The sequence below is a fragment of the Phocoena phocoena genome, chromosome 19 (assembly GCF_963924675.1).
Source record: "Phocoena phocoena chromosome 19, mPhoPho1.1, whole genome shotgun sequence".
In the NCBI taxonomy this organism is placed as follows: Eukaryota; Metazoa; Chordata; class Mammalia; order Artiodactyla; family Phocoenidae; genus Phocoena; species Phocoena phocoena.
In genome coordinates, this window is record NC_089237.1 from 44,861,753 (window position 1) to 44,877,307 (window position 15,555).

General features: G+C 61.6%; 1 protein-coding gene across 2 annotated transcripts; it reads right to left on the reverse strand.

The window, feature by feature from the left end:
• Window positions 1–114: 114 nt before the first annotated feature.
• GIT1 (GIT ArfGAP 1) lies at window positions 115–15,298 on the reverse strand. 2 transcript variants are annotated; one of them, XM_065896368.1, is made up of 21 exons: window positions 15,247–15,298; window positions 9,574–9,707; window positions 8,991–9,103; window positions 8,764–8,869; window positions 8,040–8,257; window positions 7,861–7,955; window positions 7,482–7,524; window positions 5,664–5,690; window positions 5,425–5,473; window positions 4,888–4,960; window positions 4,217–4,314; window positions 3,684–3,795; window positions 3,424–3,557; window positions 3,164–3,316; window positions 2,822–3,052; window positions 2,678–2,731; window positions 2,402–2,488; window positions 2,198–2,271; window positions 1,910–2,092; window positions 1,712–1,775; window positions 115–1,527 (listed from the first exon to the last, which is right to left on the reverse strand). In XM_065896368.1, exons 1-21 carry the CDS (start codon window positions 15,296–15,298, stop codon window positions 1,315–1,317), a joined length of 2,313 nt encoding a protein of 770 aa, XP_065752440.1. In that variant the 3' UTR covers window positions 115–1,314. The 2 variants fall into 2 exon arrangements, with proteins under 2 accessions (XP_065752440.1, XP_065752441.1); XM_065896369.1 differs by lacking the exon at window positions 5,664–5,690.
• Between the last annotated feature and the right edge of the window lie 257 nt (window positions 15,299–15,555).

Below are 15,555 nucleotides of genomic sequence, written 5' to 3' on the forward strand. Positions count from 1 at the left end.
TGGAAGAGTCGTGGTCTTCACTTGCTTCATACTTTTGCCAGGTTGGTCTTTCTCCGTTTCACGTCTGCCACTTCCCCAATCCCTCCCACAGTTCCCTAAGCATCAGAAAGGGCACATGGTCACTTATTTATTTTTGATACAAATGTACATGACACACATCTTGACACTCAGCCCACCACCACCACCACCACACAGGTAGAGCCTGGCCCCCGGGACAGAGGCGGGACGGGGAGAGGAGCTGGTGGGCGCTGCCATCTGCCTCTCAGCCTTCCCAGGCTGCAGCCCAGGCTCCAGGGACCCAGATACTGCAGGCACTGGCCTCTCAGGGGTTACAGGGAGGGGGCTCTCAGCTGAGTCAGGGACCCCGGGGAGCCAGCCCCAGGCTCAGGTGCTCAGTTCTCTGCCCCAACCAGTACAATCTCCCTCCACAAGGGAGGGGAAGAGAGATGGAGCCAAGTGGTTTTCCTTTTACGTTCATAGTGAAAGGGTATGAGTGGGGGGAACAATGAGGGGAGGCAGAGGGCAGGACCCCAGCTGGTTACCCGGCAGTCCCTGGCCCCAGGATGGGGGGGAGGGGCCAACGCCCAACACGGGTCCTGCTGCTCTGGTCCCCTCACCCCCTCACAAAACTCCAGTCGGGCCAGGCCTCCGGAACGGCACTGCCGCCCCGCACACTCACACACAGGCACGCAGGGACACTCAGTTACCACAACGTTAAAATTAAGGGGTGGGAGAGAGGAGAGAGAGAAAAAAGACTTTTCCAGTGTTTGCTGCTGGGGACCCCAGGAGCACAGGTTGGGGGCCTGTGCCCTAGGCTGGGGCCGTTTGGCATTGAAGGAGAGCAGCAGGGGGCTGGTGGCTACAGGGTGGGGACATCCACAGGTATTATGTACAAGGGGGGGGATGCCCCCGCTCAGCCCCCAATAGGGCTGGACTGGCTCATGGGGGTGGGGTGCATGTAAGGGAACCACCCCATTCGGAGTGTCCCCACCCGACCCTTTGCTGAGGGTGCCCTAGAGGGCAAGGGGCTGGGAGTGACGCCTTGTAGGCCCCGGCACACTAGAGGGGGAGGGGATGCTATGTACAGGGAGAGGTGCATGGAATGTAGGGGACAGAAGCTCCTGCCACCTCACCTCCCCATCCTTGGGAGCTTGAGGGGGACGGGCACCAGGGCACCTGGCTGCCAGGTGAGAGTGGCAGCACTAAGGGCACTTGTGCCAGCGGCTCTGTTGGGGTGGGGATTAGTGTCTGGAGGGGCCCAGCTCCCATGGCCAGTGAGGTCCCAGGGTGCGGGTGAGGGTGCAGGGAGAGTGGTCACTGCTTCTTCTCTCGGGTGGTGATGGTGACCAGCTGCTTGGCAGCCTTGGCGATGTCGTAGGCGCACTGGATCACCTGCTGAGTCAGCAGCTGGAAGTCCACAGGGGCGCCAGGCTCCAGGGGCACCGTCTTCCGGCACTCGCTCTGCAGCCGGTAGGCGCTGGCGTTGAGCAGCCGCAGGGAGCTGCGCACTGGCTCCAGGGCTGGCCTCTGGAGGGAGGGCAGAGGGAGTTGTTGGGCCTTGGATTTCAAACCACGAGCCATGATGTGGCCCAGTGTGTCTGTCCATGGCTCCACTCAGGTAGTTGTCAGATCCTCTACACCTGCCCCGCCCTGAGGCCCTGCCCCACCCTGAGGTGCCGCCCAGTCCTGCTCCCCTCTCTGGCCCCTGTACCTTTGGGAAGAGAGAGGCCATCTCAGTCACAGCCAAATGGATCTTTTCTGAGCACGGCACAAAGCTATGGGGGGAGGGGAGGGTAAATTAATTAGGAGGGCTCTCAGGGAAGGTTCCCAGGGACAGTGGAACACTGGTCCCTCTCTTACCCTCTGCAACACCCCAGAAGTCCATACGAGCCTCCACCCACCTCCATACCTGTCATGCTTGAATTCCTGGGCAGCCCGCAGTAATTCCTGAATGTTCTTGGTGACCTGCTCCGTCTTCAGGATGACATCCTCTGTGCTGGGAAGCCCAGGGTCGAGGTCTCCATCCAGGCTTTCCAACTCTGGGTGGAAGTCCTCTTCCTTGCCCAGCTCTAGAAACCTCTTCCCTTCCAGGCTGGGGTTAGAGAGGAGAGAGGGAGGCATTCCAGCCGTGAGGCCACTTGCCTACACCCTCACAGACCATCAGGGGCCACTCACCCCCCTCCCCCGGGTGCCTCACCCCAGCAGCGGGTCCCCACTTTGCGTGTTCTCATAGTCACTGTCTGCGCCGCTACCATGGCGGGAAAGCTTGCTCTGGAGGGGTACAGGGAAGGGGTGGCAGGTAAGGTGCACGTTCACAGACGCCCCCCCCCCCCCCCGCCCATCACCTCCCAAGCACACATCTCACTCAGCCCATCCCTCGGGCCCTGGAGATGCACATTACCGAGTGGCGGCTTCCTTCCTGGGAGCACGACAGCAGGGGGGAGGAGGGAGTGAAGGGCACAGCTGAGGCCGACACCCCCTTCCGGACCTGAAACCCAGGCAGGGCTGGAGTCAGTCTCCTCCTCCCCACCACTCACCTTGTGGCTTCCCTGCAGTGAGGCTGGGACCGTGTGTGTCCAGTCATCCCTGTGCCCAGCGTCCAGCATAGAGCCTGGCACCTGCTGGGGCTCACAACCTATTTGTGGGAGCGGACCCACCTCCCTCAGGCCCTGCTTACCCGGTAAAGGCCAGCAGGGACGTGCACTGAATAGATGGCGTCATCCTCCAGCTCCTGGGAGTGGCACAGTGGGCGTCATAGAGGGCCCTGCAGTGGTCCCAGCCCCGTCTCCACCCCCGACCCCGAGGCCCGTGGGCAGCTCACAGTGCTGTGGAAAGGCGGGAGCCGGGTGGTGAGTTCATCCCCAGGGGGGCCTCCAAAGGGCTTCAGGGCAGAGCCCGGTTCATACATGGAGAAGGCCTGGCGGTCTCTGCGGTGGGTGCTCCCGCCAGGCCCCACGGGCGTGTGCTCCACTCGTTCGCTGGGGAGTGGGGCTGTGGGCGCCGGCCCCGGCGGCTGCCGGATCTGCAAGTTCTCGGCCTGCAGCTTGTGGATCTGAGAGTGAGAGTGGTGTCAAGACACTCCGGATGGTCCAGGCAGCTCCACCACCTCCAGGAGGGAGTAACTCCTCCCCGCACTGGGGCCCTGGGAGGCCCCCATCCTCACCTCCCGCTGCAGCCTCCGGAGCTCATCGCTCAAGCTGCTGTTGACTTTCATGAGCTGCTGCACCTTTGCCTCGGAGGCAGCCAGGGCCTTCTTGAGCTCCAGGTACTCCTGCAGCGTCACGGCCCCGTCCGACAGGTCTGAGGAGTCCATGCTCTGCAGAAGGAGACGTGAGCCTGTCAGTCCCCTTGTCCCCGAGGCCCGAGCTACGAGAGGATGGAGCAGGGCCTTGGTGGAGGTGTGGGGAGGGGCAGCGCTCAGACCCGAGCACGGTTGTTCCGAGTGGCACCAGCGCTGCGCAGGGGCTCCTGGTCTGTGTCCTCGTCCGAGGCCACGCTGTCGTAGTCGTGCTGGTCGTCCAGGTCACTCTGGCTCCGCACAGACAGCTCGAGGTTGTCTGAGGGCACAGGCCTGTCACTCAGGGCTCACACGGCCCATCTATCATGCCACCCCCAGAAGGAAGCCACGAGAGAATATCCTGGAACAGTGCCCACCACCGCGCCCCCATCCACGCCCTTCCCACCTGTGGGGCTGCTCAGGCTCTTGCCCTGCTGTCTCCGCTTGGCCTCACTGAGAATGTCGATGATCAAGGTGGCAAACTCTCGGGCATTAAAGCGGGCCAACTTCTGCCGCCCCTGAGAGGCAGAAAGGGCCAGGCCGGTGTGAGAAGGCCCTTAGGGCTGACACACAGAGATGGGGACAAAGCAGCCAGGCCGTCCGACAGTTGACTTAACCACAGCTAAAACGTGCCAGACCAGCTCGCTGGGCCAGGGCAGGGGGTGGGGAATGACACAGATTCGGGGTGCCTAGGGGAGCTCTCAGGAAGAGGCTGGGACCCCCCCAGGGGGCTGCTCACCAAATGCTCCAAAGAACAGCCTCCTCCCCATTCCCAAATCCCAGAGCCAGCGGGGCCAGGGAGAGGCCACAGCCAGGAGTGGGGAAGACTCGGCCCAGACAGCAGCCTGCCAGGAAGGGCAGGATCCATAGAGCTGGTGGCCCCAGGAGAGGAGATCGTCGCCCCAGCCCCACCCCCCCACGCTGGTCCAGCCCACTCACCTGATTCCGCGTGGCTGAGTATTCAGGGTTAACGGGCAGGAAGGGTACGGCACTGCGCTCTGTCACCAGGGTGCTGTGGTTTTGGGTTGCCAGCCACACTGGGGGGGAGGGGCAGGGAGCGGATGGTCTGCGGTGGCCAGGCCCACGGGGTGGAGGTGGGAAAGCGAGGAGCACAGCCTTCTGAGCTCCTCCCCATGCCCACCGAGTGTTGGTGTTCAAGAAAGGGGTGGTCTCCGGACAGGGGAAGTAAGGCTGGGTCAGGGAGAGGCCGGTTGGGGACTGACAAACAGAACGAGGCGACTCCCTCCCGCCAGCCCCTGCCAACCGGGAGTTTGGGCTGGAATCTGGCTGTGGCCAGGAAGAAGGGATGTAGGGGGCGGAGTGGGACTGGGGAGAGAGCCAAAGCGGGAGGCAGCCAGAGCAGAGGAGCCCCAGTCCAGGGCACTGGGGGGAGAAGCAGGCTGGCGGCCTCCAGCTCAGCACGCTCTGCCTGCCGGGCTGGGCTCACAGCTGGCCGGGGCTTACGTGCAGGCCTGCGGAGCAGACCAGCCCCCGGTACCTCTTCCTAGTCCCAGTAAAAGGACCCCAGAGCCACACCAGATCCCGGCCCCTCCCCAGCAGGCAGGCGCGCTGTCCCCTCTGCCCGAGGCTTCGATCCCCTCCCGGCTCACCAGCGTCATTTTCTCTTCGATCCACCTCGTCATACACGTCCATGGCAAGTTCCTCAAAAAGCCGGTTGCTGAGCTGGAGGCGGAGATGGGGACCCAGGCTTTGTCAGATCCACTGCCCCCCCCCCCCCCGCCAGTGCCAAGCAAGCCAGCTCACCAGGATCTTAGAAGATGTCGAAAACGACTTGTGTGTCCCTTGTGCCGCCCAGCCCTCCCCCCAGTCTCAGAACTGGCAACTGGGGTAGGGGTCTGCCTGCCAAGCTCCGAGGTGGGAGAGGCAGAGGGAGACCAAAGCAGACTGGTTAGTGCCCAGGTAGCTAGAGATGCGCCTCATGCCCTGGGAGCCTTAGGAGGGCAGAGCCAGGGTCAAAGGCGAGGGGTGCGGAGGTGGAGGACAGGTGACTGAGGAGACTAGAGTGAGGGGCAGGTCCAAGACTTGGAAGAGGGCACCAGGTCAGAGAAAGGGGGAGCCATCGCAGGGACGGGGGCGGGTCAGAGATGGAGGGCAGCTCCAAGCCTTAGGGGCCTGAGTAGACTCACCGCCTGCAGCTTCTTCTTGGCAGCTTTGGCCAACTCGGACAGGTCTAGGCTGTGGACGAAGGAGGGAGACGGGAATGGGGAAGAGGGGAGAGGCCAGACGTGAGCAGTGGCCAGGCCCCTGCCAGTGACCTCCCAAACATGCAGGGATCCCAGGGAGACGACACCCCAGGTGCTGCACACCAAATGCCTCCCTGCCCCACCAAACCTCCAGAGCCTGTTCCCGAGCAGGCACCATATACCTCTGAGACATGCACTTTTGCCGAGATCTAAGTCCAGAGGAAGGCAGCAGAGGGAAGAACAGGACAGAGGCAGCAATTACCCAGGAGCAGGGCAGCAAACGCCTTCCCACGTCAAGCTCAGACCCAGAATGTACCAAGCCCAACTCATCTTCCCCCCAGCCCCTCCTCGGCCGGCTCGCTCTTCCTCTCAGTGACCCACCGCACCAGCGGCAGCTCCTGGGGGTCACCTGCAACCTCCCTCACCCTCAAGCCCTAGCCAGGCTTTCCCCAGGTTCTGCCATTCCATCCTCCTGCCTGGTCTTTTGCAACATTTCTTCACCCATCTTCCCGCTTCCAGTCTTGCCCCTGCACCCCTTTATTCACCCAGAAGCCAAAGTATTTTTGACACATCTGGCTGCGCTACCCCTTGCCTTAAGAACTTTTCAATAGTAACAGGTTATGTATGGCACACTTCAACAAAAAGCTCCCTTAAAAATATGCTAGGGAATTCCCTGGCGGTCCACTGGTTAGGACTCGGTGCTTTCACTGCCGGGGGCCCAGGTTGGGGAACTAAGATCCCGCAAGCCACGCGGTGCGGCCAAAAAAATAAACGAAATAAAAACGCTAAATGCTTTGCAGGCACTATCTCATTTAATCCTCTCAGAAGCCCAGAAAGATAGGTACAGTCACCCTTATTTCCAGGAGCAGTAACTAAGGCTCAGAGAGGTTAAGGAGCCTGCCTGAAGCCACACAGCCAGTAAGCGGCAGAGCAGACTCCACACGACTGTGTCGGAACCTCTCTGCTCTTGGGGTCTTGGGGTGGTCTCAGCTCTTGTCGGGGCTCAGGACCAGCCACTCTCTTGCCCCGTCTCTCTTCCAGTCCTGCTCCTGAGATTGCCTGCCTCTCACATGCTTCAGCTACACAGTCTGCCTGTAGTTCCTGGCACAACATTTCTGACGTCTATGCCTTTGCCTCTTTTGCTGCACTCCCCACAATGGACTACAACTGACTAGGGTGCCTCTCCTCTTGGCTGTGACCTCCTTAAGGGTAGGGATCACGCCTGAGTTACCTCTGGGTCCAGCGGCAAGAACAGCTGGCACTGGGAAGGTGGTCGGTTAACATTTCATTGAGAACACGTTTACAACACACACGCAAGCAGGCAGACACATCAGGCAAAATCAGACCAGAAAAGTAGCGGGGTGTCTTGGGGTCTCAGCAGAGAGAAGATCTGGGCGTTCAGGGATCCGAGGTGCCCAGGTCTGACCATCCCCGTCTGGCCACACTGGCAGCCACCAGGTGGCGCCAGCATCCATCTTGTGAGCTGGGTGAGCATCCCACCCCCAACCCCCACCCCGAGCCTGAGCTCCTGGGGCCTCTTGGATAAGAGGCAGAAACACCTCTACTGGCCTTGGGCCCGCAGCCCCTGCCCAATTTTGGCCTGGCAGAATCCCAAAGTTAGTCAAACTCCCGGGGCCTACCACCTTTTCACTGAAGAGCAAAAATTTGTCTAAAGGTTTTACAGTTGGGGTCAGTGCCACTGGGAACATAACTCAGTGATCCGCTGCTCCTGGGGGGGCTGTTTCTTGTACTCAAACCCCATGTGCTTGACAGCCATGGGGGTTAGGCTGTGCTGGCCGCGTGCTGAGTCAACATTTCTTACCTGCCTTGGGGCCCAGCATTAGGGAGTGAGGACTGGACTGCGATATGCTTGTGCCTCCAGCCCCGAAGGGGAATGGGGGTGGGGGTCCCAGGCCCCTAAAGCTGAAGAGTTGGGGGGTGGGGGCGGCTCTGGGGGTCAGTCAGCCGCCTCTGGGAAGGGGTGTCAGGTGGGCACTCACCTGTCTGCCATCTGTGGGATGATGTAATGCCCATTCCTGTGATCTGAATAAAAATAAAAATGCCAAGTCACTGGTGCTGGGTGGCCTTAGCAGCTGGGAGCCCACCTCACTGCCACGAGCAGGGCTTGGCACCCAGAAGTGACAGGGGAAGGGAGGAGGGCAGGCCACCCCCAAGAGCCCTGGGAACTGGCTGGAAGTTATGCCCACCCCCACTCCCTACCCCAACACGCTGCAGCCCAGAGCCTGCAGCAATTTCACAGGAGCCAGTTGCCTAGTAACGTTGTTCCCCAGCCGGCTTTGTCACCATGGCACCTGCTGCTGGGGTGTGTCTGGGTCCCACCTGCCTGGCCCAGCCAAGCCTGCCCCACACACTGCTCACCCGGCTTGCGTCCACAGAGATAGAAGGCCAACCGGTCAGTGAGCTCATACTGGCACTCGACTAGCCTTTCCGCCAGCTCATGGTGCCCCGCCTGCCTGTGGGGAGGGGCATGGCTCAGCCCTACAGCCGCAGCCCGCTCCCCACACCCACCTAAGCCTCACCCTTCAGCGGACCCTCACCTGGCATAGTCAATGGGTGTGCGGCCGTTAACGTCAGGGGAGCCAGGGTCAGCCCCGTACACCACGAGAAGCTCGGCCTGCAGCGTCTGCCCTGCCTTGGCAGCCACATGCAGCGGTGTGGTGCCCTTCTCCGGGTGGAAGAAGTTGGCCTGGGCACCCAGGGACAGCAGGCGCAGACACGTCTCCAGGTTTCCCGTCCGCACGCTCGAGTGGAGTTGCTGTGAGGAGCAGAGTGTGCCACAAACGGATGTGGGGGGGCCCCTCCCACCTCCAGCGGCCCCTGGTCCAGGCCCACCTGGGACTCCTACCAGCTCCAAGGGGCCCAGCTGAAGTTAGGTTGTCGAGGAGACAGAGGGCTTCCCACTAGGAGTTCATGCCCATTAATCACAGCTGCAGTCAGTCACCACCTACCACAGCTGTTAACTCTGTGGTAGATGCTACTTCTTTCCCATTTTACAGATAAGGAAACCGAGGCTCTGGGAGGCTCAGAAACTGCCCAGAGTTTTCTGCCTTTCGGGCAGCAGCTGAAGAATTTTAGCCTCGTGTATCCACTTGGGAGCGGAGGGGCCTTATTCACACGCGGCCTGACCACGCAATCTCGTCCCTCCACCGTGCCCACCATGCTTGCCTGACCTGGCTGCCTTGGGGGCCTAGGGCTCAGTGGTGATGGTACTGTGGGTGAGGAGAGGAGAGGCCCAGCCGTCCGCTGTGGCGCCCCGCAAACCTTGCTGAGGTCCTTGGCGGTGACTCCGTCGTCGTCCCGGCAGGGCAGCTTGTGCACAAAAGCCAGCATCTGGTACTTGGCTCTGATGAACTCTGACTTGATGGGGCTGCATGGAGCACGCAGGAGGAAATGGGGAGCAGAGCGGGAGAGGCCAGTCGCCCAGCGACCTCCCAGGCTCCTGCCCCTGAGCGCACAACCTCAGCCACCACCCCTCAAGCCCGACTCACTGGACTTTGTCTTGGGGGTTGGCTTTGCGCCGGCCGCTCTGCACCTGCGCGGGGTCCAGCAGGGAATGCTCCCAGATGGAGTTGGCCCCGTTGCTGGCGAGCGTGTGCACCATCTGTAGGGAAGAGGTGCCAGAGTGAGAATGCCCACTGCGCACTGGGGAACACCTCCGAGCACCAGGCTGGACACAGTACTAAAAGGCCTACTGTGTGCCTGGCACCGCTGCACCCCTACCCAGTCAGGCCATCCCAGCCAAGGATGCGGGTCCTGCTTAGCACTTCGGGTGACGTCGTGGGCACACCAAGGCTCTGAGACGTTAAAGTCAACACCACATGGCCGAGCTACTAGGTGGCAGAGCTGGGGTGAGAGCCCAGGTCTGTGTGACTCCGGTCCTGGAAGCCTCCTCTCCGTGTGGGCCGGCGCCCGGGTGGAGAGGGTCAGGATCGGGTTCTGCCCTGGGTGGGTGCTGCCCCCGGAAGCTGCGGGATCCAGACAGCTGTGTATGTGGGTGCAGGGCGGGGGGGAAACGTGCCAGCGCTCAGCACACGCTACGGGGAAGGAAGCACGGCCCGGCACAGCCCGTACCTGCAGCAGAGTGGGGGGCCAGGCGCTGTGGCGAAGGTGCTTGACGATGGAGATGTGGCGTCCCAGGCTCCGGTGTACACTGCAGCACTCGTCACACACCAGCACACCCCTGCTGATGGAGGCCCAGCCGGGGTCTGCCGGGTGGGGGTAAGGGTCAGCCGCAGCCAGACACGGGCGAGGCCTCCTGAACACCGCCCTGGGCCCGCACTACGCTTAGAACTCCACGCACGTTTGCTCACTCAGTCCCCCAAGGCTCTGGGAGCTGGACCAGAGATGAGGACGCTGAGCTCTGGAGGTGGGAGGGACTCCCATCAGAGCCAAGCCCTTTCCTACATGTCTTTGCCCCTCTGGGGAGGTGTGGTCCCCAGGGCCTACTCAGCGGGCAAAGCTTCCTGTCCTACAGCCACTGCGACAAGTTCCACAGCCTTTCCCCAGGGAACAAGGCTGCCACCCTAGCCCTGCCCCAGGGAGGCAGAAGTCCCCACGGACTACACGCCACACATCTCTAGGCACTCCTGCGTCCGGATCAGTGCTACATTTCTCCTACACTCTGCCTTCTTTTAGAACCACTAGCTCACCTGCCTGACCCATCACACCCCTCTGGGGGCTCCCGCCTCTGTCCTCCACTGGCAGGTAAGAGCCCCTTTCATGACCGAGTCTCCTGACACCACCAGTGATGGGGTGCGCTGGAGCCCCTCTTAAGGGGGATGGAGAGAGCAAAGGAACTAACACTGACTGAGTACCCACTGTGTACCAGTTGGGTGCCATAAGTATGGTACCTCTGACTGTCAGGCAAGGTGGGAAATGCTACCCCTGCTTTACCAATGAGGAAACAGTGTCTCAGAGAGGTTAGGGTGCTTATTCAAAGCCACACAGCTAATGAGTGGGATTGCTGGGATGTGAACCCAGGCATTTAGACGCTGGAGACCATGCCATGTTCACACCAGCTGCTGTTGCAGCCCCAAGTGGGCCAGGGCCATGGGAGCCACTCTCCACTCCTTGGGGAGAAGTGAACTTTAGAAGCAAGAAGGGGGACCAGAGCAGGATGGGAACTCCTGGGGTCCTTCTCCAGGGCAGGGGAGATGCCACCCATCCCAGGCCCCTTGGGAGAGGGGGAGGAGACAGCTGCATACAGCTCAGGCTGCAGAAAGGTCACGGGGGAGAAAGCAGCCATTGTGTGCCACTGGAGAGTGGGGGCAGGGAGCCTCTCTCGCAGGACACTGTGCTCTGCCCAGGCCCCCGGCCTGTCTCACGAAGCCCCGTCCTGGCGGGCGGTGAGGGGGTGGGGACTGGCTCTCTGCCTCGCCCCTAGTGCTCATGTTGTCCAGAGCAGCCCCCACCAGGGGAGGGGACAGGCTTGGGGTAATGAGAGCCTCTCCAACCAGAAGGCAATTCTCATACCCTTCCCTGCAAGGACTTCTACCAGTGTTCGCCAGAGAACTGTGAGGAAACTGAGTCAGGATACAGCCTGAGCTCTGCCGTGGTGAGTGTCCCCTCCATGGCATGGAAACAGGAGGTGAAAGGAGGAGGGCTCAGTTCTTTGGGTCTGGACTTCTTTAGGGATCCCCCCAAAACAGGGCAGAGGGATGCAGGAGGTACCCGCCATACACCTTCCTCGGAGGCTGAGGGGCCCACGAGGAAAGGACCCGCCATCTGTGCCAAGAGGGGGAGCCCTAGAGCAAACTTTAGTGTTGGCTTTACCCAAACGGTGAGGCCCCCCCCACCCCCACCCCCCAGGCATGGAAAGCTCCTTCCCCCCCCACCCCCAAACACCACTGGGTCAGGGGTCTGCCTGCCAGCCCCCTCCGCCAGCCCAGGCAGGAAGCTGGAAATGACGCAGCCTGAATTCCTCTTGTTGAAATGGTGGGGTTTCCTGTCAGGAGGGAGCCGCCCAGGCCAGGATCATAAATGGGCAGCTCTAAGGCCTCCACCCCAAGCCCGTGGCCCTACCGGAGAAGCCAGACCTGGGAAGGCTGGCCAGATATCCAGGGCCAGACCAGACACGGTGAGCCCCTGAATGAGGCAGTGACCAGGATCTGGGGAAAGGGGTCCAAGGCTCTGCTCGGCACTCCCCCAGCCTGGGGGAGGGGTTCTCCCTCTCTTCCACGGTGACCTGAAATAGGAAGGGTGGGCAGGGGACACTGTCCTGGTCTGGGGCACACTGGTGCCAGCTCAGTTCTGGATGACACAGATGGGTCACCTTACTACCTACTCCCTATGTCCAAGGGGCCTGGGCCTACCCAAGCAGGAGCCCCCAAGGCCCACCTAGGCCAGTTCCTAAGCCAAAGGGCCAGGAAGGGTTTCTGAAAGTCAAACGGCTATTGTAATTTAAGGTTAAGGGACCCTTGCCCCCAAATAGGCTTCCAGGACCAAACTCAGGGCAGAAGGGTAGGGGGAAGAAGGGTTAGGGGATGTGGTCCCCTCCTCAGTACCCTGCCAACCTTCCCCCTGGGCTTCTGCTTCAGTCGTGGGGCGGGGGGCGTCTGGTATGTGTGAGCAAGTGGCAGGAGGGGTCCTGGGATAATGTTCGCCAGCACCAACCCCATGGAGGCCTATTAAGGTGAATACATGTCACCACCCAAAGCCACTGGTGACCTCCAGGGCCCGGAGCCAGCCTCTTCTTATCTAGGGACCAGATCCTCACTAGACAAGAGGGAGAAGCCCCCCCATCTTGAAAGCAGGCAAGACTAATCCATGGGGATAGAGGTCAGAATGGCGGCTGCCTTTGGGGGGCGTTGACACAAGAAAGCTCTATAAGGTGATAGGAACGCTCTACCTCTTGACTGGAGCTGTGGTTACACGAGTATATACACAGGTAAAAACTTGTCAGGCTGAACACGAAGAAAAAGGCACTTTGCTGTACATAAGTTATACCTCAGTAAAAGAAGCAGCCCATCACTCACCCCACCCCTCAATCTACATTATGAAGACAAATGAGCCTGCAGGTTCCCAAATGTCCCTAGCTGGTGGCCAGCCTCGCTCACTCAAGGTGCCTGCAGGATGGGCATCTTGAGGTCTTCACGCCTGTGCCTGGGGCTGCCAAAGTGGGAAGGCTGCCTGAAGGCCTGTGGTGTGAGGCGCAGGCCCGTGACAGAGAAACCAGGACTGTGCGGCAGGGTGAGTGGAGGGGCAGGAAACATTCTCCAGGGTTCCCTGACCCCTGGCCCTCTCCTGGATTCCCAAGGCAGGCAGGGACACAGACGGTGCCTAACGAGGTGGCACCAGCTGCTAGAGCAGCCATGCTATGCCCAGCCGTCTCACAGCATACTCACACTTGTCCCGAGTGCCCAGGCCTGTGAGCAGAGGGAGGACAGGGCCCTTCTGGGTCGGGCTGCATCTTACCTTTCACCTCCATGACCCTGCAAATTAACCAACCACAAAAAGGCCACGACCCCATTCCTAGGGCTGGGACTGCAGGGCTCCTATCACAATGAGAAGCCTACGACTTTGGGTAGGAAGCATACACCAAGGAGGTGGCTCTGGGCCTGGGCTCCAAACTGCTGGTTTCCCTCAAGCCTCTTACCTGGGCTGCTACAGGTCCCAAACTGAAAATGCCACTCCACGCATCATAGTGTCAGGGTGTGGGGTAGCCCCAAAGAGTCAGCTGGGGTCCTGAGAAGCATCCAGACACTTGAAGAATGCCTGCGATGTGCCAGACACCATGCTAGGTGCTGGGGTGGGGGGTGAGCAAGACTTCATCAGCACCCCGCACACCCCACCATCCTGACCTCACCACCTGCCTCCTCCTGATCTGTATTCTGGATCAGGGGAAACGGAGATTCCAGGGGGGCACAAATGGCTCTGTGGGATGAGGACTGGGGGCGGGGAGCTGGGCACCCCAACACAACAGATACACACCACTCCTGCCCATGCCCACTGGACATCCAGAGGCTTCCAGCCAAACAGTCAAATGCAGCAGAGAAGGGACAACTGCCTTGCTAATGCTGCCCAGTGTCCCCCTGGCCCAGAATCCGGACCACAGACTTGGAGGTGGAACAGTCCTCGAAAACCATTTCTACTCCAACTTCTTTGCCTCAGAGTTGAGGAAACTGAGACCCAGAGTGAGGAAAGTCTTGCCATGAGTCACAGAGTAAGCTGGAAACAAAGACAACACCAAAATCCAGGCTTCCCTGATAAAGTGTTTACTAAGCAACCCCCTCCCAGTCCTACCTGCCCTCCCCACTGCTACATCTGCCCAGCAGAGGTGCAGAACAGCCTCGGACAGACAGACAGGAAGGCAAGCTCTCCTCCCAGCCCTTCCATCCCCAGACCTGCCTGCAGCTGGGGTAAGGAGAGAGTTTCTAACTAATCAGGGGTAGGGACACCCCTTCTCTCCTCCCCTTGCCCCCCCCTCAGATAGTTTCTTCAAGGCCCTCTAGACCATGACATGCCCTGAGAGGAGGCCTCAGGGTCAAAACCACCCAGATCACCGTGCCTCTGCCAGGCACCCACAGTTCCCTGTTGGGATCCTGGTCCTGTCCAAAGAGTGGCTGCAAGTTACGGGCCCACAAAACAGCACCCCACACTCTCACACTTATTTTGTGCCCAGAGGTTCACAGACAACCCCACCCTCACCCGAGCCTGCCCAGAGGTCTCCCAGGGAGATGGTGCCTTTTCTAAAAAGAAGCCGGTCAAGGGCCAGGGCTTTCCTTTCCCCAGGCCAGCTCTGAGCCCCATCACTGGCAGTGTCCTCCCACATCAGAATGGAGCAGCCTCTCTGGGTCACTGATCCTCACTTCCTCAGTAGGTCGGGGTGTGTGGGGGGGGTTTTACATCAGCCTGGACCTGACTCTGCTGGGAAGGAGAAGGGAAACATCACGGTAAATATAGCCAAGAGGCAGGCCAGGAAGCCAGGTGGATCCCAGGAATCTAGGCACCCCTCGGCACTGCTCCCTACCCATTTCTGGCCAGACTGGGCTAGGGGATGGGGAGGGGTCTGTGCCCAGGCTGGGGTAACGCCAAGCCCACCTTCCAAGTAGGCCTTACTGGAACCCAGTAAAAGCTGTCTCGTTGCTCCCAGTCACCAGGCCTGGGGACGCCTCGGGGGAAGATGCCCAGGCTCGTGGTGGCCCTGAACACTAGGCCCTGCGAGGAGCCTTGGGAACCCGGGGCAGGGAGCCCTAGGAGTAGCCACCCCGTCATCTGCTCCCGAGGAAACAGTATCCAGGCCCCCCTTGCCCATCTGCCCAGCTCTCTGCCCCTTGCCCTCCGCCACCCCAGCGGGCGCGCAGACCATGCGAGCAGCAGGTGCAAGACGCGGGGGTGGCACTGAGATGACACAAAACCACACTCGCCCCCACCTCCTAAACCCGGCCGGCCTCTGCCACAGCCCTCCTGCCACCCCAGGCTGGCGCTTCCGTTTGGATACTGAGATGGAAGGGGGAGCAGCCAGCTGCCCTCCTCCCTCATACTGAGGGGTGGGAGGCGGCGCCGGGAATGTCCTTCCTCGCCGGTCCACGGACGCGAGGAAACAGCGGCCCCGCAGGCCTCCCTCCCGCCAAGGACGCGGCTCCGCAGTGGCCCGGGCGGGGGCCGAGACCGGAGGCCGGAGGCCGCAGCCCCCGGCCCGGCCCCGCCCCGCCCTCCGGCCCCGCAAAGCGCTCCCGCCAGGCCCCGGCGCCCGCCCGGCGGTGCCTCGGTGAGCGGTCCCGCCCCCGGCCCGGCCCCGCTTACCCGGGGCGCTGCAGTCCGCACACACCTCCGCTCGCGGCCCCTTCCGGGACATCCTCAGCGGCGACGCGGCCGCAGCCCTCTGGGCCAGCGTGGGGGGCGCGGGCGGCGGGCCCGGGCGGCGACGGCCCCTGCAGCCCGGCCCAGCTCCGGCAAGGCCTCGGCTAGGCTCCGCGAGCCCGGCTAACCGTCCGCCCCCGAGGCTGGCCCGGAACCCGCCGTGCCCGCCCGCCCGCTCGCCCTCGGGCGCCCTCCGCCCCGCACCGCCCCGCGCCGCCCCGCGCCGCCCCGCCGCCGCTCGCCGCTCGCCGC